At 43.7% G+C, this 23729-nt stretch overlaps 1 protein-coding gene across 1 annotated transcript in view; it reads right to left on the bottom strand.

Annotated features, from left to right (window-relative positions):
• ADAM12 (ADAM metallopeptidase domain 12) overlaps positions 1 to 17511 on the bottom strand; it is a gene marked incomplete at its 5' end in the record, with an annotated part of 181815 nt that extends 164304 nt beyond the window's left edge. The window contains 2 exons of the mRNA XM_082764323.1: positions 615 to 748; positions 17394 to 17511. Coding sequence (XP_082620449.1) covers positions 615 to 748; positions 17394 to 17511 — 252 coding nt within the window. The remainder of the gene's footprint in view (positions 1 to 614; positions 749 to 17393) is intronic.
• Between the last annotated feature and the right edge of the window lie 6218 nt (positions 17512 to 23729).

Genomic DNA, 23729 nt, shown 5'->3' with positions numbered 1-23729 from the left:
ATAAATGAAGCCAGAACAACAGCGGGCCTAAAAAGCTGGTTTGGAAAGGTTGGGTAAGAGATTCCTATGACATCCTCAGTGATAATAAAAGAAACAATGACTTGTCTTCCAAACTTGAAGAGGAGGCTCTGGAGACAGAAAGCAGGCCTTTTCTCCTAAAAACAGCCACCAGTATCACCAGCCAATGGCTGAGGAAAAGAAGGAGGAAAGCTTATCAGGGTCTGTCAAGATGGGGAAACAATCTCTGTTCAGTCAAAACCAGTGGTAGATTATTCCCCCTCATTTTGGTGGCTGCTTTGTTGTTGTATTATAAAATCTCAAGCAATGTATGTTAAATTCATTAAAAATATGATTTTCCTTCCATTTCTGCAATCTGAAATAAGAATGCCATTTTACATTATAAAAACAAACAACAACAACAACAAATATTAATTTCAAATACCTCCTTCATTTTGTTATGTTAGGAAAGTAAAAATTGTTGACTGCAGATCCTCTAGTAAAATATAAAAAATAAGCTTGTAATAGCTATGATGAAGTAAGCGCATTAATTTCCCCCAAAGCCTTCTAGTTGTTATACACCTCAGAATAAAATAACAGGCAAAACAAAGACTAACCTTTGAATAAATGTTGTTTGCTGGTCTCCACTTTTCTCCATTCAAAAGGACGGGAGATGTTATCTCATAATCTTTTGGTGGGTCCTTTGGCATCAGCTGTTTTGAGGACTCCAATTTGCTTTCCACAGTCTCACCTGGAACAGGGGGAAGCACTTTGTGGTTAGTAGGGAGCAGTATCTGACAATGTGAACCTTGTCATTTAAGGGACCTGGCAGCATACTTTAAAAGGAAATAATTCAGAAGAAGCATTAGACATTAAAACATTGTGGGCTCACACAACCATTGCCCAAACCTATGCAACTTTGTAAGAGATCTGGGGTTCAGGAAGAGGTGTGTGTTGGTGGTTTCCATTTTGATCAGAGGTTGCATTTCTATATCAGCAACTCAAATACCACACAGAAGAGACAGTGAGCAGCTGATGACGGAACAGCAAACAATTCCGTGCAGCATCTGAAAATCAGTTTTAAAACTATATAGGTAATTCTTGTTCTATATACCTTGACGTATGCAAAAGTTGCTATTATTTATGCAGGCATTTTCATATATTATTCTCACCTCTTTTTATTAAGTTATTTTTTATTGCTCTTAAAGAGTCCCATTCTGAAACTATGGTGCTCAGCACCGCACAAACACAGGACAAGGTGAGGAGCAGAGATACCAGGATGCAATGACCAGGAGTTTGGTCTCAATATTTGAGTCAAAAATGTGGACAGGTATTGGCACCAGCCATTTGAAGTGTTAATAATGACATCAGTGATTTATTTATTTATTTATTTTCATTGAAGATGTCAACAAGGGGGAATGTGTTATGTGGCTGTCATTTCAGTGTCATCATTAAGAGTGAGCAAGCTGCAGGGATTTAAATGAGATAAGACTTTATCAGGTCTATTTTCCCATAATTAAGGTAAGAAATTCATTCATTATTCATTCCACTCCCTCGGTCCCTTCTCCTGGGTCTCTTCTCCCCATCTCTCTTCCCAGGTTCAGTCACACTGGCTCCAATCCAAAGCAGCAATGTCAGAAAGGAGGGCAGTGTCCATGGGGTGCAACTGGAGACCTAATTCCCCTAGGATGAATGAACCCTGTCATTGCACAACGTGTGCTCCAAAGAACAAATAATGATCCCAGACTAACCCTTATGTCCTTCCCATTTCTGCAGTGGGTCCACAGGTTTTGTGAGTCTGAATCACAGCACAGATATAACAACCCTGCCTGCTTCAGGTTCCTGAAAGCTCCAAGCTTTCGTGATAGATTTACCAGACTTAATCCTAGGTATTAAACACTTTTTAACACACCATCTTACTCTGCTAAACATGGAAATATGTGGTTGCACTCCATTTGAACAAGTCTGAACTGAGTACAACAAAAGACTGAATTTTACGTGTCTTAGTGGCCTCAGCATTTCTGTATGGACATGCCAGGAGGTCATGAAATATCGAGAATCCAATATCAAGGAAGCACACTCATATTAGTGGAAAAAAAGAAAAAAGTCTGGAAGAGAATATAACCTCTCACTGAAATAATGCTCTACTCCCACACAGTCAAATTACTTCAATTCATACTACAACGTCAAAAAGCTATTTGCATGCAACATTTATCAACCATTTCTCCTCTCACTAAACATACTAATGGTATTGTGCCTCTCAGAGCAGAGTCCTAAAAAACAACCAACCAGCCAAAAAAACAAACAAAATAAAACCAAAACCTCTAGTACAAGACCTGGAAATGGTACTGAGGATGAATCTAGAAGAGAAAACACGGATGGTTTCCAGGAGCCATGGGAAAGTCAAAATGGTGGCAGGGTTTGCCACACCAACCAACATGCCGAGCCCTCTGGAGCACTCAGACACCATGAAGATAAGAGCTGAGCCTTCACAGGTGCTCTAAAAATGAAGTGATGTTCCAAACCCTGCAGACAACTGGGCTCACCCCTGTGTAGGTGTATGGGATACCTCCTCACCTGCCCTGGAGGGTTTAATTAATAACTATTGAGACTGCACGAAACTTCACTGCTCTTTATTCTGATGATGAGACATGAAGCTCCCCTCACAGAAGAGAAATTTATGAAGCATATCGCAGAGAAATGAGAAAAGTTTGGCTCTGTCCCTGATTTCTTTTCCTCTTCTTGGCTCACTAGAGCAGTCTCAACTATATGAATTGAATGACTCAGGTCCTTGTATTATTTTACAGGATTTGCACTCTGAAAGCTCAGTGCAGTCTAAGTATTAAGAACCCCTGTGAGCATACTTCTCCTCCCACAGACACGCTGTCTGCATCGCTTCTACAGCCTTACAGTGGAGATGCTGCCAGATACCAGGAGGCATCAAAGTCTTTCTTGTACTCCTCTATGTGCAAGTTGCCTTTCCTCTTAATTCTGCAAAGTGATAATATCCCTATGTTGCTCAAAACAAAAGAAAAAGGGAAAAGGGAGAGACCAGTGTTTGTGCACAGATGTGTTACTCCCTTCTTATACAGCATGGTCCAGAAAGTGCCACTGTGATGAAAATATCACATGAAAAGAGAATCTTATCTACACAAAGTGCAGCTCAATATTGCCCCTCCTATTTCTATTATTCGGGATCACTTACATGACAAAGTGATGCTTGTGGTGCATAAAGAAGCAAGGTTACAATAAGCAAATTTAATCTTATACACATGCTTATTTATGGGCACACTGGAAAATGCATATTGTGTAGAAGTGTTGATAGTCTGGAGACAGACATCAAGACAGGTTTATAGGCAGCAGTAATATCTTTATTGGGAAAGATAATTTATTCGGGGGAAGCAGAACAGACAAGCTTTAGGGCTCGCAAACTCTTCTGAAGCTGTAGCCTTTAGAAAATATGAGATCAGTTTCTGTCTAGATGCTTTCCTTCAGCCAAACATTTTGCTGCTTATCTGAATGTTTTTATTTAAATTATTGCGTGTGATAAAAATCACAGCTTCCTGCAAAGGCAGAGAATGCACTGCGTCCGACTGGTGTGGCCTCCTTCTGAAAAGCCCTTAAGCGTATGCCCAATGTTATGCATTTGCTCAACTCCCAGATGTCCTCAGTGTGAGGACAAGTTACAGTTTCTTTTGTAAATGAAGTAGTGATTTTTTATTTTTTTCATTTTTAATTTAAGGTCATTACATTAACATGTTATGCATATTTCGGAAAGACTACAAAATCGAGCAATCTGTATAACAGACAGGCAAACTTTAGATCAGTTTTTCAATATAAAAACAGGAGGAAGATAAAAAAACAAAGTAAATCCTTTATGTAGGATTCTGAAGTCTGATTGCAAAGCTTCAAAGAATGCCTTGAAAAAAACAGGGGATCACAGCTGATGATGAATGACTCCCACATATCTATCTGAGATGGGAAAGATGACAGCATCTAACGGGCCACCAGACCAGCAGAACAATAGGACACAGTCATGAGACTTAGGTAGAGAAAGACTCAAAGTCAGGAAAAGGAAACAAACAAACAAAACCCAACAGAATTAATAGAGACAGGCTAAAAATTAAATAGTCATAGAAGTTGAATTTGAAGCCTTGAAAAAAAATGGGAGAAACTGGCGTGCAGTCCCAGAACAGCCCCTAATCTGAGCTGTGGTTTGGACTTCAGATTTGGTAGGAAGGTGGGATGGCTGCTGGCAGCCCTGGAGAGTTGAAGCAGTGCCCTTGGCACACATGGTCCTTGCCTCAGCCCAAGTGTGAAACACCAAATTTGTCCCAGAGAGGGACACTACATCAGTGCCTGGATGAGCAAAACACTTCTAGTCCTCTGCTGGTTATGGGCCACCTGTTAAAGAGTTTCAGGGCAGCCCTCCCATAGAGCTTCCAGGAGAAGGGTGTGATGGGATGGAAAGGAGGATGGGATGGAGGTCCATGCCTAAAGAGGGTTTCAATCTCCTTGGTCACTTCACATGAGGTCCCAGTGCCACGGTTCTTTACATGTGGATGTGCTGGTATTTCCTCTCTGCCACTCTGTTTCTTTTACCCATTTTCATTAAGATTTCTTTGAAGCTGCAGCCATTAGAGTTGTTTGCATTACTTTAATAAGAAGGCTTCTTCTCTACCAGGACTCTTGGTATTGCAGCAATACAAATAGTGTAATAAGGGAAATCAGAGAATTCAAATTTCAGTAACGTGTCATGAGAGGGGAAGAAAATCAGACCATCTGCATTATTAGAGGCTTTTATTGGACCCAGGCTTCCCATCTTTTGTGTCACATGCACCTTCTTCCTCACCTACTTATTTTCCGTTTCAGTGAAATTCTGCCTGGTTCCTCCTGGTGCAACCTCGTCTCCCACTTGTTCACATGGAAAACTTCACAGTTGGGTCTATCTGTTTTCTATTTTCAGCCTGCACTGAAGGTAATGTTTTTGATCCACGAGCAGCCCACAAGCTGTTGTAGAGCCCTTTATTCCTTTTTTTTTTTTTTTTTTTTTTTTTTTTTTTTTTTTTTTTCCAGGAATATAAAAGACACTTTGTACAAATAGCAAGATGAGTAGATGTTATCTGTCAGTGACTTTTGTGTTGCTTACACATTTTTCATCTGCAATGTACTTCTACAACTTTTTTTGTTTCACAATATCATGCAAGGACTTGTTGGCCAAGTAGTTAAGAACAGTTGTCATCTTTCTCTTTGTATTTCAGTTCCCCCAAGCTCTGTGCAAAATAAACTCCATGCATGTGATGTGACATCTCTGTTTAACAGCCACTGCCTCCTGAAGAAGCCCAGACACACTTCAGATTCCCATTTACTTAAAATTAATACGCTTTTAGTCAGGCAGCACAATTTATTCATCCCTATGATAAACAAAGAGGCGAGCGCTCCCCAGACCGAGTGGCTCTGGATGAGATGGGATGGAGGGGAAGGAGAGAGCTGCCTGCCCGGAGCACGCATCCCTGCTCATGCTGCCTGTGCATGGCATGGCATGGCAAAAAGCAGCCAGATGGGGGGCAGCTGGTGCACACCACCCATCTCTTAACCTACAGCTTTACCATAAAGCCAACCCATGGCTCTGTGCTGCCTTCCCGCAGCTCCTGCACCCATCACAGTCATCACCCACTCCCCAGTGCCGCAGGATGCCCGGCCACGGCCCCAACTGCAGCCCCCCATGCACTGTGCACTGCCACCAGCCAAGAAAAAGGAAAATAAAAAAGCTAAATTAAATTATCCTCGTGTTGCCTTCCATATTACAAATGGGCTTAGAGTTGGAATTTGCAGCCTATCTACTTTTTCTCTGCAACAAAGCAGCTAATCACCGGAATAATCTCAGGATAGAAAAGAGCAATAGATTTGAGCAATCTTTCAGCAAACGGAGAGCAACTAATGGTATTGCTCTGTATCACAGGCTTTGGCAATATCATGGAAGACAGAAATGGCATTCTTCATCCATTTCCCTCATTTTCTCCATCTTCCTCAGCTTAGCTCACTGCCAGTGGGACCCATGATTTAGATGGGGCATTTCTGGCTATGGAGGAAGGGCTGGAACCATGGCTGCCTCCAGCACCTGCCCAACCACTGGCAATCAGTCTTGCATGTCTTATTTGGGACAGCCCTGTTATCACCTCCAGACTCAAAATACAATTATTTAATCCATAATTACCAAGCTCACACACTGAGAACTGAAGACCAAGCATTTGCCCTTCCAAATGAGTATTAACATAGGAAAATTAAGAAAGGAGTGAAATTGGACAAGGTGTAGGGATTACCCACCAAGTACAACTCGACAACCAGCCCAGCAAAGGAAGGTTTCTACCAGGTTCATGAAGACGATGCATTAAGATCAGTCTTAGTATTTCCATCAGCAACCTTTACTCAATGTCCACAAGCATCCTCCTCACACCTAATGCTCCAAGTTAGGAGATGGCAACTGCACAGAAAAGGGCAGGAATAACACAAAAGAATCAGTAACTTGAAGGCCTGGGCAAAGTGTTGACAAATGAAACAAGAAGGACCTGTACATGATATTCAGTATATGAGCCATCCAGCACTGATATCGTATGAAGCAAATACAGCTCTGGAACAATGCATCAGAAGAGGTGTGTCCCGTGAATATCAGACCAGTATATACCAGTACAAGCACCTCTGGAATAGTGTGGGCATTTCTTGCCACCTGTGTTCACAAAAGATGAATTCAGCCTGGAACTGGTAGATTGGAAAGGCTGCCAGGGCAATCAGGGAAGTAGAAAGACTGAATTGCAAAAGGATAACTAAAATAATTAATTGCGCAATCTAGAAAAGCACAGATGATAGGGCCCATGGTTGTCCTTTAGCTTCATGGTGTTTACATCACCACTGATGATGTATTTATAAAAGGCAAGAGTATAAAGTGGCCATACATAAAATTAGATTGGAATATAAAGTTTCTGAGCAAATAAACATTCAGCTCTCCTGAATCGAGAAAAAAAATGCTTTAAATGCACATTATTAGTATTAGGAATCAGACTATATTACAACAACAACAACAACAACAAAAAATAAATTAAATTAATCTCAACTATCTATCCAGGGTTTGGGGGGCGTGCTTCCTGTTCTCTATTTCACTACATCTTCCAGCAAAAGCAAAAACATTACCCAAGCCATACATTAGCCAGGCACAGATCACAAGTTTTGCTGATGCCATCTTCAAGAATGGCACTCTCTTTGAGATAGGAATAATAACAAATTGTCACTGATGAATGTAACAATAAGACAGATTATATTACTATGTAATAATAAATATTTAAATGCTGCAAAATAAAACAATCTAAGAATTCCAGTGCACAGTGGTTAAAGTGTTTAAAGAAAGCAGGGTGCTGCAGGGAAAGGTGACTCCATCCCAGACAGACCCAACACACCTTGTAACTTGCATAGGATACAATAAGGAGTAGCTTGCCTTAAAGCCAACTGTCTGTCCTCAAATTTTACACTAAGCACCAACAGGAAGTACAGCCATCCTCCAAAAAAAAAAAAAAAAAGAACAAAAATGAGAAGCCCCACCAGCCTGATTTCTTCCCATTACCCTGCTAACAGCACTTACTCGGCTTTAAAAGAGTACACAGTGTGCCAGACCCTGCCCTCGTCTGTGTGTGAGCACAAAAGGCTGAGCAAGGTTTGACTGTGCATAAAATAAAAATCTTATCTCTTGCAGTAAAGTTTTTATTAGTTCTGAACCATAAATTACCTTTTAAACTAACCTTAGCACATCTGAGCAATACATTGATTCTCTCCACAAAATCTAGTTAAATCAGTTCTTTCATGGCCTGCCTTGAAAAATAATTCTTAAAAAAAGCCCGCTAATGGTACACAATGTTTTCCTGCTCTCACTCCTTCCCCCTTCCTACACCCAAGACCTCAGGCATTTAAGCACGAGTAACTTTCAAAAACACATTCCATGGATCTTCTTGGGCATGAATCTTTTGTTTTCTTCACATTGCAAAATTACGTCTCATGTACCAGATTTTTAGAACATCAAAAGTCAGCACAGGTCTTTGCTGAACCTGAGCACAGACAACAGCAAGATGACTCCACGCATTTCTGAGTTTAATTTTCTGTTCTTCCTGTGTCTAATGAAAAAGGATCCTCTCTCCATCTTGACACGTTTGTCAACTTCAAGCTAATCTGGGTGTGATTTTGCAGCGTGTCCACTTGATCTTTCACACTAAGCAGCTTCATAAGAACTGACTGCTCAGATGAGAAATCGGAGTTTGAGACACTGATTCCCTTTAACTAAACAGCCTGAAAAACACGCTTTTTAATATTTCAGTTTTATAATTCTAAGGACTGTCTCCTGTCATCACTTGTTCTTGCAGGAGTTATTCCCTTCCTAAATCCAGTTCTGCAGAGGAAATAATCTGCAACAGGAACCAGCCCTCCCCCCCCCCGACATCCCATAAACTCTGGCGAAATCACGTGTGCAGCATTTCAACGTGGACACGGGAGTGAAAGCTGCAAATTGAAGGTAACTCGCTGTTCTTCACCAGCAAGGGCTGCTGTGGTCAGTGTCACTGCGCGGCCAGCTGGACAAACCAGTGACACATTTCAAGGCGAAAAATAGAGACGGGGAAAAGAAAAAAAAGAAAAAAAAAAAAGAAAAAGAAAAAGAAAATGTTCATTGTGAAACATACCCCCTAAGCAGTTGGATCATCTTAATCTTCAAGCTTCTGTAATACAACTGTTGGAAGGCTCTAAGTCTGTGCACAATAAAGTGCTTTATTCAGGGAACCATATGACTCCATCAGTCATTCAAGCACATGTTTGGCACAGATTGAAAGTGAAAAGCATAGCTAAGTCAAATATTTCAAAACTGAACTTGTCTTTCTAACACACATGGTTTATATATTGGTGTAATATCTATATAACTTTTCAGTTCTCATATACAGTAATGTCATGGCTAAACTACAAAATGATGTCTGCTGCACTCGGCAGCATTGCACTTCTTTGGAGTTAACACATGTCAAAAAGCCATTTGCTCGAAAATTAAAAGGGAACTATCACACTTGACAGATCCTCAAGAAAACCTTAAAAATAGCTTTTGTTCTCCCTGATTCTTGAATATCTACCCCTCAAATTAGGATGCTGCACCACTCTCCGCTGGAGAGCTGTGCTGTAACAAAGCCAGGACAGCCAGTTCCTTCCCTGTCATGCGCCCGGGATCAGGCTTCTCCTCTGTTTGCAGATGAAATATTGCTCATCATACAGAGGTACCCCTGCTGATGCAAATGCGATTAAAGCAATCTTGGGAGAGCACAGTGTGATTAAAGCATAAGTAATGCGAGAAGGATTTGGGCTCTCATTATACAAAATACATATTGAAATGCACTCAAGGAAAGAAGCCAGTATATCTCAATATCCTCCCTGTTCTCCAGAACAAAATGTGACAAGTGGAGTTGGGAGAACATTTGCCACCGACTGCAGGAGGGGGCAGGGAGGCTGCAGGACATTTCAGATGGTGAAAACCAAGCTTTATTACTGGGTATAGGATATAGACGTATACTATATTTAGGAAACAGCTGCCCAGCCTCATTTGCGATGCTGTTGTGTGTGAATGAGGAATTTCTATTCAGGACCAGTCCAAAGACAGAGCTGCCTTTTTTTTTTTTTTTTTTTCTAGAAGAGAACATTTTGAAATTTGGGAAATTAAAACCAGAGCAGCACTGAACTGGAGGGCACACCAGGTGATGGGTGGTTACCCCAAGGTTCCCCTGGGGAAGAGCTGAGTGCTTGATTTCTACAGGAGAGGGCAAATTATAAATGCAATATTCAAACCCAAAGCAGCTTTAAAAAAGAAGAAACATGACGGCTTTGGAGAACTTTTGTCCTCTTACTGGAAACCTTATCTTAAGCTTTCTTTGTTTCCAAGTCCTGATGCACACCATATAAAAGGCCCTGGCCATTCTGTTTCATGAAAACAAACAGGAAGGGACAAAGAAGAGGTAAAAAAGTATCGAGGGTTGCACACTACCTTTCACACAGGTATTTCCAGGATGCCATAATGAAGGACGTCCTATCTTAACTCAGCATCAGCCCAGCATCCATCCAGCACAGGTGTTACTGGGCGCATCTGCTTCTTCCTAAACTGTTGTTCCCTCCCAATGGAGGATCCCAGTCTCAGAGATTCTCATTCAGATTATAAATTCAGGCTCACACCCTTCAGCATCAGAGACACAGCACCTAACAAAAACACTTATTTGGGTGGAGAAATAATAACGTGTGCTTTACAAGAACAGACACAACCACAGCACAGAGCTCCAATGTCAAAGAAAAAAAAGCAGAGAAAGTGAACGCATTCACTTTTCAGTGATGAGTGCACATAATAACAAGAAAACCTAGATCCAGCATTCCTCTCCAGCTGCTCCCCTCCAGAGAAATGCTACTTTCCACTGAATTCAGTTCAAAATTACTCCCCAAAATACAATTTCCTCTCAGTCTTTTAAAAGGTACCGGACAATCCTTTCCCCCCCCCCCCCCCCCCCCCCATGATTTAATAGCCTCCCTCACTGAATACAAGGAATCCTTAGTGTAACTGTATTGAGGGACGTTCTATCCTGTATACAATATACAATCACCAGTGAATAAAATTATTGAGTGGGAGTTTGAATTGTCCTCGTCACATGCACACAAATCATTCATTCAGATGTTCTCTGGGAAATCACACTGAAAGCAGAGCATACCCAGCTGAAGCAAATTTCAGTATTAATTTAGGTGAATGTTCATGGGAAACCATTTGTGGTTCTTTCCCAATCCTAGCAAATGAGCTAATGAGCTGAGGAGTTAATATCCATCATGAGTTTTTGTTTGTGAGTGGAATACCTGCCATCTGTATTATACAGTGGGGACAATGAACAGTTGTGTGTGCCCATGCTGACACAAGTTACCACCAAATTTTGTCATTCATCTTCCAAAAAACAGGAAGAGCCATGAAAACTCAGGGTTACTTGATGTTCTTGAAGCCACCTAACCTGTTCAGGTTTATGTGTGCAACCTTACAACAACATATGCACTGCATTGGCCCATAACTCTCAACTTTCACAAGTTCTTCATGAGATGAGACAGAAAGTCAGGGGAATGGGCTAAAGTTGCGCCAGAGGAGGTTTAGGTTGGATATTAGGAAGAACTTCTTTACTGAAAGGGTTGTGAGGCATTGGAATGGGCTGCCCAGGGAAGTGGTGGAGTCACCATCCCTGGTGGTCTTTAAAAGACATTTAGATGTAGAGCTTAGGGAAATGGTTTAGTGGAGGACGTGTTAACATTAGGTCAGAGGTTGGACTAGCTGATCTTGGAGGTCTCTTCCAACCTACATGATTCTGCGATTCTGTGACAGGAGTAACGAATATTTATTCTTACTCTTTCCTCAGGGTGGGAAGAATATCCAGGATATCTTCCCATGTCACCAATAGGACTTTGTTCATCGGACCTATACATCCTCGGATCCCTTCAGGCAGACTCCAAATGAATAGCACAGAAAGTTGTGTTAACACCAATTTGTACAAAGGAGCCACATCCATGGAGGTGAGGAAAATTATCACAACTAAAGATCAGACTCACAAACAAGTCTTTAAATATATTATTATTTTGTGTAATGCAAAATAGACAAGCTCCTTCTTTCCAAAGGGTAAAGAGTTCTGCAATGACACTGCATTTCCCCTCAAACACACATCTTTACCCAAAGTATCTCTTCTGTGGGATAAATTTTCCTTTTTGAAGAGGCAATACATGAACCCATAAATACAATTTCACTTGAAATGTTTATCTCATGTTTTAAAGTCTGTGTCAAAAGGCACAAGCAGTTTTTAGCCTGAATACAGTTTTATGACCTCCAGTTCCCAAAAGAACATGAGTCCAAACGAGATGCTATATCCTTCCCGAGAAGCTGCAGGGGCCAAATTTCATTCCCAGCTATAGCTGTCATAACAGTGTTCTCAGTGGCAGAGAAGGAATGCAAATTAAATAGTCTAGAATTGCTCTCCTCCTCACATCTTCTAATCATGGAAGTAACAGAAGATCTGCAGCACGTGTACAGACAGCACTGCTGAGTAAGGACAGTGGTGATGCCCAGCTCCACGTGTGGCCAGGCCCATATGCTCGCCTCATTTAGTGTAGCATTATGACAAAGTCCAGATTTTTTGATTTTTTTTTTTTTTTACATCACTATATCAAAACAAAATCCCATAAACACTTGGATTTGGTGATGTTTATATTCTGATATGTTCTTTCAAAGGTAAGCAGTCACACATGAAGTTTATTTCTCTTGCTTGATCAGCTGTTTTCAGAATTAGAAAACATTAAATAGAAGCAAGAAAACAGCAAACTTTCACCACTGTCAGAAAAATGTTTTTCAGTTAATGCATCTGACATATACCATTAGACTAGATTTGTAAGCACTGACACTGTTTGTCTTGACAAATATCTCAGAATAAACTAGCTAAAGATCCTTTTGTGCCAAATTCTGCATCCAGCTTTTTACGCCTTGCTGTGTATTATCCAGCATGCATAACAGGCCATGAAACATTCCACTTCTCGCCTTATTAGCTCATATATTTTGGATGAGAAAGGATATATTCATCCAAATGATGGTTTCATCACTGTGACTTAGTGAATGGACAACCTCTACCCCTGATCCAACCCAATATCTCTCATCCTAGTTGCAAATCATGGAGGAGAGCAACACCATTTATATGTGGTATAAAAAAGTTAATTAAACAACATGAAGTGATTTAACAGAGGAGTAAACTTTTCTGATTAGATGATGCAGATGATCAAGTCACTTTCTGAAACACCGATGACAACACCACACTCAGTATCAATGTATTCTCCAACTCTTATGTGACACTAAACAGCTAATGCTGAGAACATTCATTCATTTCAGCAAATACCATTTGGCGTCTTCCACTAACACAAGCTTTCCATGCACCTCAAGTTCTTTTTGCAGTGGCGTTGTAGCACTGCCTACACCCCAGTGTGAATTCATAGACATTAGGGTAACTCTGCAGTTTAACATCATACCTTAGACACCATTTTTCTTGCTAATTTTAACAGTAGGGTCAGTAACACGTGTATCCCCCAGTAGTAAGTAAGTAGTAAGTTCACCAGTCACTTCATCATAAAAGACAATTACAAACTTAAAAATGCAGATGAGAAAAAATATACCAAAAAAAAAAGGCATAAAAGTGTTATTTTGAGATAATGACAATGCATTGTAGGACTGGTCAAAGTGAATAGCATTACCAGACAGATAGGCACCGTCCGTCTAGCTGAGCATCCAAATCACAGCGGGTAATAAACAAAACAAAGAATCACAGAATCACAGAATTGTCTAGGTTGGAAGAGACCTCAAGATAATCGAGTCCAACTCTGACCTAACACTAACAAGTCCTCCACTAAACCATATCGCTAAGTTCAATATCTAAATGTCTTAAGACCTCCTCTTGAGTCTGAAGTCTACTGAGAAAACCGCACCTTTCCTTGGGTATTATGTGACCCTTTTATCAAAAAGACAAGGACTGAATACAGTTCATAGAACAGTTTGGGTTGAAAGGGACATTTAAAGATGCCCAACCTTTGTGCATTGGGCACTTGAAGCATTTCACTCTGGTGTTCACCAGAAAGAAAACAGATTTTTTGTTGTGCTGTCCTAGAAAGAACCACCTGCAACCCTTTAACAGATTTACTCATGCCATGCCTTTTTTAATCAGTTTGTCATAGATTTGCCCTGGTCACTCAGCAGGGTGGAAGAGAAGCCCCTGCAGGTGGGACTTAGACTTTTGGTACTGTAAAATGTTGGAGATGACACATTTTTTCCTGGGAATAATCTGAAAGGCTAAATGAGACGCAAGTGCATGCAACATGAAGAGCAAAACCTGAGTGGGTACAGAGTCGAGGCAGCACCCAGCCCTTCATCCTCCCCCAGGCACATCCTCAGATGCCAGGCTCAGCTGGTGCGAGTACCCTGTCCTTGTGCCCCGCTGCTGCTGCTGTCCGCCAGCTCGCCGACAAAGTGAAGCCCAGCTGGAGTCCTTGGACAAATTGCACTGCCAATATGAGACATGTTAAAAACATAGAGACTGCCAGTGATAAATCTGTCAGGATTAGGATATGTGAGGTCTGAACGAGGCTGGTGGCAGACCAAATAAGCCCTTATGTGAATTCAGCCTTTTTAAAAGAGAATTTCGTGATCAACAGCATCGGCGGCAGCTGACAGTGGAAGCAGCAGATAAACACAGGCCTGGGCTGCTGTGGTTGCTCACATGTGGTTGGAGATGCAGCTCCTGTGCCATGAGCAAGGTGAAAAGCAGCCGAAACGCAGCCCATCAGCCATTAGGCTGAGGATGCTCTTTGTGGCTGGATGTGCCCTTCTCAAAAATCTCAAGGAAAGCAAGAGATGAGAAGCCACCAGCTGCTCACCAGCGAACTTGAGAGTTAATGATGTGAAAATGGTTGGAAAAGCAGGCATAATGTCCTCAGCTGGTGTATTTTGGCTGGGATCTGTGGAGCCCTGTGGACGCGGAGAGCTTGTGCCAGGCTATCTGCAGGGGAGCTGATAGGAATAATCGTCAGACGAGAAGGTGAGTATACACAGACCATAAATATCTGCCACATAAGGTCCAACAGTTTGAAAGAAGACAGTGTTTGAAAATGAGTTTGAAAACAGGAGGCACGTTGGAGAGATCAGTGTTAAAGCACGATACAAGGAATGTTATCTCCTCCTGTAATTTATTTCCATTACAGCCAAGGCAGTTGCAACCAGTAGCAAAAATAAAACCTGGCAGAAAAGTTATTTTAACTGAAGGTGAAGAATTTTGGACTGCAGTTTTAGGGTTTTCTTTTTCTTTTTTTTTTCTGCTCTTCTTGCAGCTAACACCTAATATCTAAAAGAGATTTACGAGGTTCCCCACACACACTAATACGGACTTTGCCTTTACACACCATCACCTCGTTGTCTGCCCTGTAGATAGATACACAAAGGCCTTGACTCTGCAAAAAACTTACACAGACATTGAATTTTAGGCATTTGTCAAAACCTATAAGACTAGATCTTAACCTTCCAGACGTTATTCCCCACTAGGATAACAAAGCAAAACCAGCTTTCCTATCTTGTTGAGGCCGGTACTTCAGTCAGTTTTCCATGTCATCCATGGGGTCCTTTCGGGCAGCAGCCAAGAGCTGGAGATTTTGGCAACTGGAAAATGCAATTGTGAAACCATAAAAATTGGAAAGGAAACTCACTCTGAAAGCGAGAGGCGAGGCTACTTTTACTTGTCTAGCTCGTAACCTGGTAATTTCTGTTTAATATGAGAGCTGTCATGTTATGTGTGCCTCTTGCCTTTTCAAACAACCGCATCTCAGAAATGATTTTCAAGGCGTATCACAATTAAAATTTCTGTCTTAATCTCTAAGCGTGTGTTGCTGCAACAGTCAGGATGCCCTGGCAGCACCACAAATCATGGACACCAGGCCCGGAGCAGCCACGGCGGTGGAGCCAGCTGAGGTAGAAGTCGCAGGGCTTCAAAGCACCCGGAGGAGATGCATGCCAGCACAGCTAAGAGGGCTTTTCATCACTGGGCAGCTCCGCCGGGTCTAGCAGTGTGCGGCCGTAACTTTCAGCACCTCTGCGACCAAGAAAGCAGCACACACACGCTCTGGCAAGGCTCAAGCTGTTCTCTACTTCCCCAGGAAAAAAAAAAAAAAAAAAAAAAAAAAGAAAAAAAAAAAAAAGAGGCTACTTGCTGAGCACACTGGCTACAGATCCAAAAGAGCAAGTTATGGACATGTAACGGAAAGGAGCAGGAGGGATGTAGCAAAGCAACCGGAAAATCCGACTGAGCTGCAAGGGTCAGTGAGCACCACTGCTGCTTGACACCTAGCATCAGGACGGGAAACTGATGTACACTTCAGAGAGCTTAATTCATCAGCACAAATATGACCTTAGAGACTCAGCTTGGCTCTTAGGGAATCCCAAAATACAGCCGTTGGGTTTTCTACCGCCGCTCACCATTTCTCATCTCAGTGTCAGATCTCAGCCACCCACAGCGTGCCTTTGCCTTTAATTTTATTAGAAGGTCATTACTTTGGGGTATGTTCATTTCTTCATTTCTTGGAGCCCCTCATCCCACACCTTCCCAGGCAGGTAGCCAGGCATACCCCATCCTAGCGTACTTCCATCGCATGGAGGGGCTGGTCTGACCACAGCAGCTCCCATGGCCAGGTCAGGACATCAATGCTCAGCCCACCCAAAGCCACCCCCTGTCCATGCAGCAGGGACAGCCACAGGGACACCATGGACTGATGGCTCTTCATCTACCTGAGACTTTCTGCAGCCTTTCTCCCCAATACACTGACTTGATGTAAGCAAAGAAATACAAATGTTGAAGGACAGAAGTTAGGATCCCTCACAGAGGCAAAAGTTTCAAGTCCCGTTAATCCATTCATGTAAATCCCAGGTTAATGCATCAGTTTGCTCTGCCTGTCCTAGGATGTCAGTGCTCTGGCTGACGTGTGGCCAAGCACACCTCTGCCTCTCTCCTAGCAAGCCCAGAGCCAAAGTCCCAGAGAAAGTCTCCATGCATACATTTGGAGACCAACAAACATGTACAAAGTTTAACGTTGCAGTGAAAAAAAGTCCCAAGACGAGTTTGCAGGAACACGCAGAGATCTGCGTGCTCTTCAGTGCTGTGAAAGATATTTATACGAGAGGATCTCCCTCCCTCTCTCGCATGAAATATGCATTGTCAGCTGTGGCTACAGGGAGAGGACAGGGCCCGGGGCTCCAGCGATTCCCGAATGAGCCCCGGAGCTGCTGTGCAGAGCCAAGTCGCTCTTTCTCGGCTGCGAGAGGGGATCACCGGGCTGCAAACCAATGCTCCAAACGCAGCCAGTGCTGCCTGCCTGCGCTCCCTTTGAATGAGCAGGGCTGCGAGCAAACTTTTCTCCGGCAGGGCAGCTTGCACCGGCTGCAAACAGGCTCCAGACCCCAAAGGAGCCCCCGCACCCCGCACTCCGCACCCTGCATCCCGCACCCTGCACCCAGCCGGGGGCTGCCTGCGGGGCTCTGACCGCTCCGGGACCGGGAGGGGGGATCCCAGAACGGGCCCCCAAGGGGCAGGGAGGCCTCTAGGGGAGGGAAAAGAGGGGGACAGCAAAGCGAGGAGGGCTCGGGAGGGGTGCGGAGGGGTGCGGAGAGCCCCCCCGGTGCAGCTCACGTCCGGGCGGCTGCCGGTGTCCCCGTAACATGGAGCGTGGGCTGAGGAAAGGGTTTCGAGGTTTCCAAAGCTCTCGGTGTGCACGTCCAGCTCTCGGTAACTTACCTTGGGCTCTGGGTGATGCTACGAGGAGCCAGCCGAGGCTGAGCAGCAGCACGGCGAGCTGGGCTGGGGGGCGCGGAGGAGGGAAGCGCCGCTGCCCCGCACGGAGCCGCTTTGACATCTTAGCCCGGACTGAGGGAGACAAACTTTCATCAGCTGGGGCTGGAGAGCAGCACCATAATATACAGTTACGGCGAGGAGCGAGCCGGGACTCAGGATGTGAGAGATTTCCTGCATGCAGTTAACTCCCAAACCCCTCCTGCTCCTGCCGCACGGGCTGCCGCGGGGCTCCGCTTTCTTAGGGGGGGAGAAAAAAAAAAAAAAAAAAAGTTGCTCGGCTTTTTTTTTTTTTTTTTTCTTTCAGAGAGTCGTGTGTGTGTGTTTTTTGGGTTTTTTCCCCCCTTTTTGGCAGGCGGGATGCGCTGACCGTTGCAGCCACGGAACAAATGAGGCCGCCCCCGCCGGGTCCTAGCGCCCGCCGCCCCCAGCGCCGAGCACCCCCCCAAGTTACCCCCCCTCGGGATCCCCCCCCTCTCCCTACACACCCCACCCCGAGCCAAGGTTTCCCATTTTCTGCTGCACACGCAGCCCTGGCTGCTTCCTCTGGAAAGTCATCTGCATGTGTTCGAGCTCAGCGATTATTTATTGGTTTCCTAATTATTCCTGGTGCCGCCAGAAACTTATTTTATATTGTTTTTTTTCAAAAAAAAAAAAAGAAACAACAACACGCCCACAGAATTGCCAGATGCATTTTTTAAAATCTTCCTCATTCAAATTATCATTACCGACTGTCTGGGAGAATAACCAAATACAGATTATCTAATCCTTGGTGTACCACCAAAATACATATAATGCCCACATGTTGTGCAGAATGCTGCAGAGCAACTGAAAGAAAGATCCCAGTCCTGGAAACCCTTATTGTGCAGTTTTGCTTTTTATTCAGTGAGATTCTTCCCCAGTCTCACTTTTTGGGTATTGATACTTAGTTCTGCCTATTGACCCCATGCTCCTTGTACCCGGAATAACCGCTGAAGGTGGCCTAATAAGGTTTTTGGACATCTCAGGCACAACAGCCATGTGATTCTATTAAAATATATATCTATATATTATTTGGGGTGCACAGATTTGTGTCTGTTCACAGTGATCTGGACGATGCCTTCCCCAAACTCAGCGGATGCAAATCCCACAGTTCCCAAGCCAGAGCCCTGCGCTGTGCTTGGCTCAAGCCATTGAGCCCCTGCTGGGCTGCCTGTGGGACAGGCACGTCCATGGGATAATAGTGGTAATGTCAGGTCATCTTGGAACAAATACACCTAGGAAAGAGCTGGGCCTCCTATCAGCTGCTTTTCCCCACAATTAAAACGTTTGTTTTCTTCCACCTCTCCCCTCAGACTTCCACCCCAGACCACTCACCCCAAGTTGCCCTCAATTCTGAACGCTGTCTACATCTATCCCTCATTTCTTATCTTGGCAGCATGAATTTTCTTCATCACATCCCTTCCCGGGCAACCCCTATCCTTGTGAGCAGTTAATGTATAGCCTTAATTACCAAAATGCTAAATTATCCCTGCTTCCCCAGGATCAATTACATTTCTGTAAAAACATCTAAACTCAGCAATGTTTAATCCCTAAAAATCTAAACTAATGAACTCCATTGACTATCTTATTAAGGACATGCATAATCCACACAGCACACTGGTTAAAAATGTGAAAATTAAACCAGAAGATTTGTTTGTGGCAGACCCCTATAAATGCCACGTAGACATTTTTACGCTTTGAAGCTTTCTTTCCCTCACTTAAAAAACAAACAAACAAAAAACAGTCAAAGGGGGCTAGGGACTTTTAAATACAGTTTTGGTAATCCCATGTGGCTTTTCACTTAAATGGCAGTATTTTTATTTTGAGTAACTATATTTGCTAACAGAGAATGTGGAGCCAATTATATCTTGGTCATTCACTAGCATGAATGAGCTAGATATTATCAATGTTCCTCCTCCTCCTCCCCCAAAACTTAACAAGAAAAGAACGCTTGCATTTTACTGCACTAATTTTATGGGGTTGAAGTTGATAAATTGATAGTTTATCAGAAAACAGCCCCAAATACTTTATTAACAACATCCTTAAAGGAATGCTACTGAATTGTAGTTACTCTGACTCTGAAGAACAGCAGTACGTTTTCACAGCAGTCTCAAAACTCTTTTGCTGAAAAAAGAAAGAAAAGTGAAGTTAATCTGAAGTGCCCCTGCCTCACTATGTGCCTACGAGAGACCAAACCTTGACTTTTCATTTCTCATGTCAAACCACCTCCCACAATTAGTTTTACGAGGCTTGGCTTATCCACTTCAGAAGAACAAGGCTGAGTTTCCCTGCAGGAAATGAAAATTGCATCCAGGTTGTGTGGCTGCTTCAAAGGGGGCCACAGCCCCGATCCTGCAGGTTGCTCCCGCGGGCGATGGGCTGTCCGCTCCTCCTGCCCAGCTTTGTTCTTTAGCACTCTCGGGGACGGGGTGGGGGGATGGCTGTAGGGGGTTTCACTGTCTGAGATTTTATTTACCTTTGTATCTTTTGCTACTGCTTCTTTAAGGTTTCTTTCTTTGATTCTTCCTTCCTTCCTTCCTTTCTTTCTTTTTCTTTTTTCCTTTTCATTTTTGTTCTCCTTATCTTCCTTAGCATAGGTATTTAGTTTTTCTTTACTTCAGCCACGCGTAGCTTTTCTTTCCAAAACACACTCTGCTCTCTGTCCTACAATAGCAGCAGGATGTGAACAGCTAAATAATCTTTTCACTCCTCGTTTTTATCTCTCTGGGAAAGGGAAAGCTAACAAATGGCCATTTCTTCCCTATAGATAGGGGCAGAGGGTGGCATATGCTGGCAGCTTGGTTTGCGCTCAGCTTTAAGGCTCAGCCTCTGCCCTGCAGGAACAGCAAGCCAGGCATCAGCTAAAAACCCCAAACCACAGATCCCTCTGCAGTACTGTCTCTATGATTTGGGATGTGTGGACGAAATATCCCCCCCTGCAGCTGTGGGTCACTTGTGGCTAGAGGAAAGCCTCAGGAAAGGAGAGGCGAGGATCAAGGATGGCCGAGGTGCCATCATGGAGCCCTCTTTGGGCACGTCTGTCAACTGCATTGCCTCTGTTTATTCTTCCCCCACTTCCCCTTGAAGTTGTTTGGAAACACTTAACACTCCTCCTTCAGCAGGAGGCTGAGAATTGGTAACATACATGGGATGCTTGGCAATTTGGCCTCACTCTTGGTCAGCCCTGAAGCAGGGCTGCAGGTAGGCCTCCGTTTCTCTCCAGCCGCCATCCCTGCCCCTGCCTGGTGTCACTGTGTCACTTTAAAAGATCGGGTTGGAGGGGCTTAACCCTCAGCTTGCATTCACTTTGATAATATGTTGATGTAAGAAGCACACATGATTTTTAACAGTTCATATTTGACTGTATCAAAATACAGGCGCTCGGCCTCTGGTTATCAAATTACACGTTCAGGCGGGAGCTTTAGTTCACAGGGCACTGGAAAGGTCAAGTCAGAAGAGAGCCATATGGAAAAGACAAGTATGGAATAAAGTATGGAATAACTTACCTGGAAACAAGCATAACATGAGGGCTTGTACAGACAGCTAAAAGAAAGGAGATACACTGAGGGAAACATCAACCTCCATCAGTTTCCCCTTGGTTAAAGAAGAAGGAAATTTTAGAAGGAATTAGGGGCTGCTGGAGACAACATGAAGAAAAACAAGGGGGAGAATAAATTGAAAAAAAAAAAAAAAAAAGTAAGAGTGAACATGTTTTAAAAACTTCAGACTACAATACCATATGCTCTGGTGACATTAGACAGGAGGTACAAACAGGACCTAAGAGTATATACAGGAGTAACAAACTGTATGGCACTTGTGAGGTGGACTTTGGTACACTATGGAGCATAGAGTACTAAAATATGAAGAAAAAAACTGTGTTTGCTACCCTTCTGTGCTACAGCAGGAATTGCATCCATGCATTATAGCTGAAGTTAATGAAGCATGGATAAACCCTTCAGACAACTGAAAGATTATTTCAAGAGGAGAGGTTCTGGTGGGGAGAAATCACCTCTGTAATGCTGCTCTCACATCTTCCCCGATCAGCCGTGATATCCTTTTGGATATCCAGGAAACCTCACTGTAATCACAGCATCGAGTGTTATCCAGAAATCTGAGTCCTTTTATTCCCATATGTGCCAAAAGGCATGAAGACTTGTCTGGGCTTAGCTACAGGGATCTACAGTTTTGGGGCCTCCAGGCTAAAGTTTTTGCTTTGTACTGTAAACAAAACAAAACAAAAAAAACTTTTCCCTTTGAAATCTGTGTGTCCCCTAGCCAGCTGCTGAGACTTTGTGTCTCCAGTCTTCCCTCACTTCATTAACTTGCTGCAAAATCAAGATCCTGCTGAATTGTGACTGCAGTGGCAGATTGCAGTACTCTGTAATTAACAGGCAGAGATATGGCATAGTACAGCCTGACCCTTTGCCACAGAGCCTTTCTGCAGACCTCTGCCACAATGCTCAGACACAAAATAGAATGCTCCCAAGAATAGCATCCATCAGCTCTGCACACTGAAATGAAATACTTGCTTTATTGCATGGATTTGAATAGTTTGCTATACATACTTGGGAGAAGTTGCATTCTCTAGATTTTCTGGTCTGGGAGGGCAAATTTCCATCCTCCGTATCTTCAGGGAGCACACATTCCTGCACGCCTTGATGGGCTGTCATGCTGCCCCAAGCAGTGCACAGAGCCTGCAGCAAGGCGTTAAGCCCATGAAATTCAACGCAAGGTCAGCAATCCTACCTTTGTGCTATTGATATATTCCTATGTTCCTGCTTGCAGGTCCTTGCTTTGGTCATGGCCTTTTTCACCTCCTGCCCCAGAAGTCCCACAATGCCAAATTCGTATGAAATTGCTGCCCTGGAGCTCTGCCTTTTGCTGCTCCATGCCCTGCTCAGGCGAGCCGGTGGGCACCCAGTGCCACTAGAGCTCAGCCTGATTCCAGGCATAGCCTCCTCCTGCCCTCTCTAGAGGACCAAGGATTTTCTCAGTGTCTCCTCTGCTGCACACAAACTTGCAAAACTGAGTTTGGTGTGGTTGAGCAGAGACTCCCTCCTGAGACAAACCCGCGAGCTGTTTGAAGTAACACGGTTCTTTGTAATGGCAGGGAACCACGAACAGCTACATCCCATGGAGAGGTTACAATACTGGATTCACCTCATCACTGACCGCAGAACCCCAGAACTAAACTGCTTCTAGGTACATTTCTTTTTAGATACAGAAGAAACTAAACCACCCTCACTTTGTTTGAAGGCTAAAGCATTATAACATGATATTCAAATATAAGTAAAACTGACACGGCCATCCTGAAGTTATTTACATATTTAATAAATGAGACAATAATTGTAACCTGTTTCAGGCATAAAATGTAATTTGTGTTTGGAGAACGCTGCCAGCCAGCATGACTCCCACCTGCAAGGGGGGCAGCGGGGCTGGTGGCGAGTGACACGTGCTCATCACCCTCCTCTGCCCTCCCTGCTCTGCCCAGTTTGTCCTACCCCCCCACTGCAACACTGTTTTGGAAAACAACTCCTTTTCTCTAACAAAGCAGGGGAGTAGGCTCAGTTTTAATGCTGATTAAGCTCTATATACTACTTTATAGGGAAACTACACAGAGACTGTTGCAGCCTGCTGTAACAGGGCCAAGGGTGAAAAAGCCAAGAGGAGCTCAAGCGAGAGCAAACAAAGAAACCCACCGCTCCAAGGATACAGGACCTTAACAACAACAACAGCAACCCCCTAAATTCTTCAGCACTTAAAACACAAAAACCCATATCTCATGCGCTCCCTCGTTACATTCTTTTCCTGTAGCATAAACCCTCGGTCATGCAAACACAGAGCTCTGTGAGCACGGCCACCCCCGGCAGTGGAGCCTCCCCGTGCCCCAGTGCTTATCTTCATAAATCAGAGAGGGGGTCCAGCGTGGCTGTGCAGCCCCAGAGTGACACTTTTCCTTCTGATGCTGCCATTTTCCTGGCCAAAGCTATTGTTGCAACTGGTGACCCTCGCCCTCCCCTGCAGCAAAGACACGTGGCACTCTGGGGTAGTTGATGTTACCAGGTGGGAATTAATATTCTGCAAAATCATCGTTTGCACTCTCTTCTAGTTTGGTGTTCTGCTCATGATCAGCCCCTGGTTACTGCACTGAGAAGGGAATTATGCCATGTGGGAAGAAGCAGCAAGGATTTTCTGCCCAACAGCCTGCTATAGAAGATCCTGGAAAGTCCAAACCAGCGTGATGTGGCCCTAAGTTCTGGG

This window comes from Aythya marila (genome assembly GCF_965140915.1).
Source record: "Aythya marila genome assembly, chromosome: 7".
Lineage (NCBI taxonomy): Eukaryota > Metazoa > Chordata > Aves > Anseriformes > Anatidae > Aythya > Aythya marila.
This window is presented reverse-complemented; position numbering and strand designations above follow the sequence as displayed.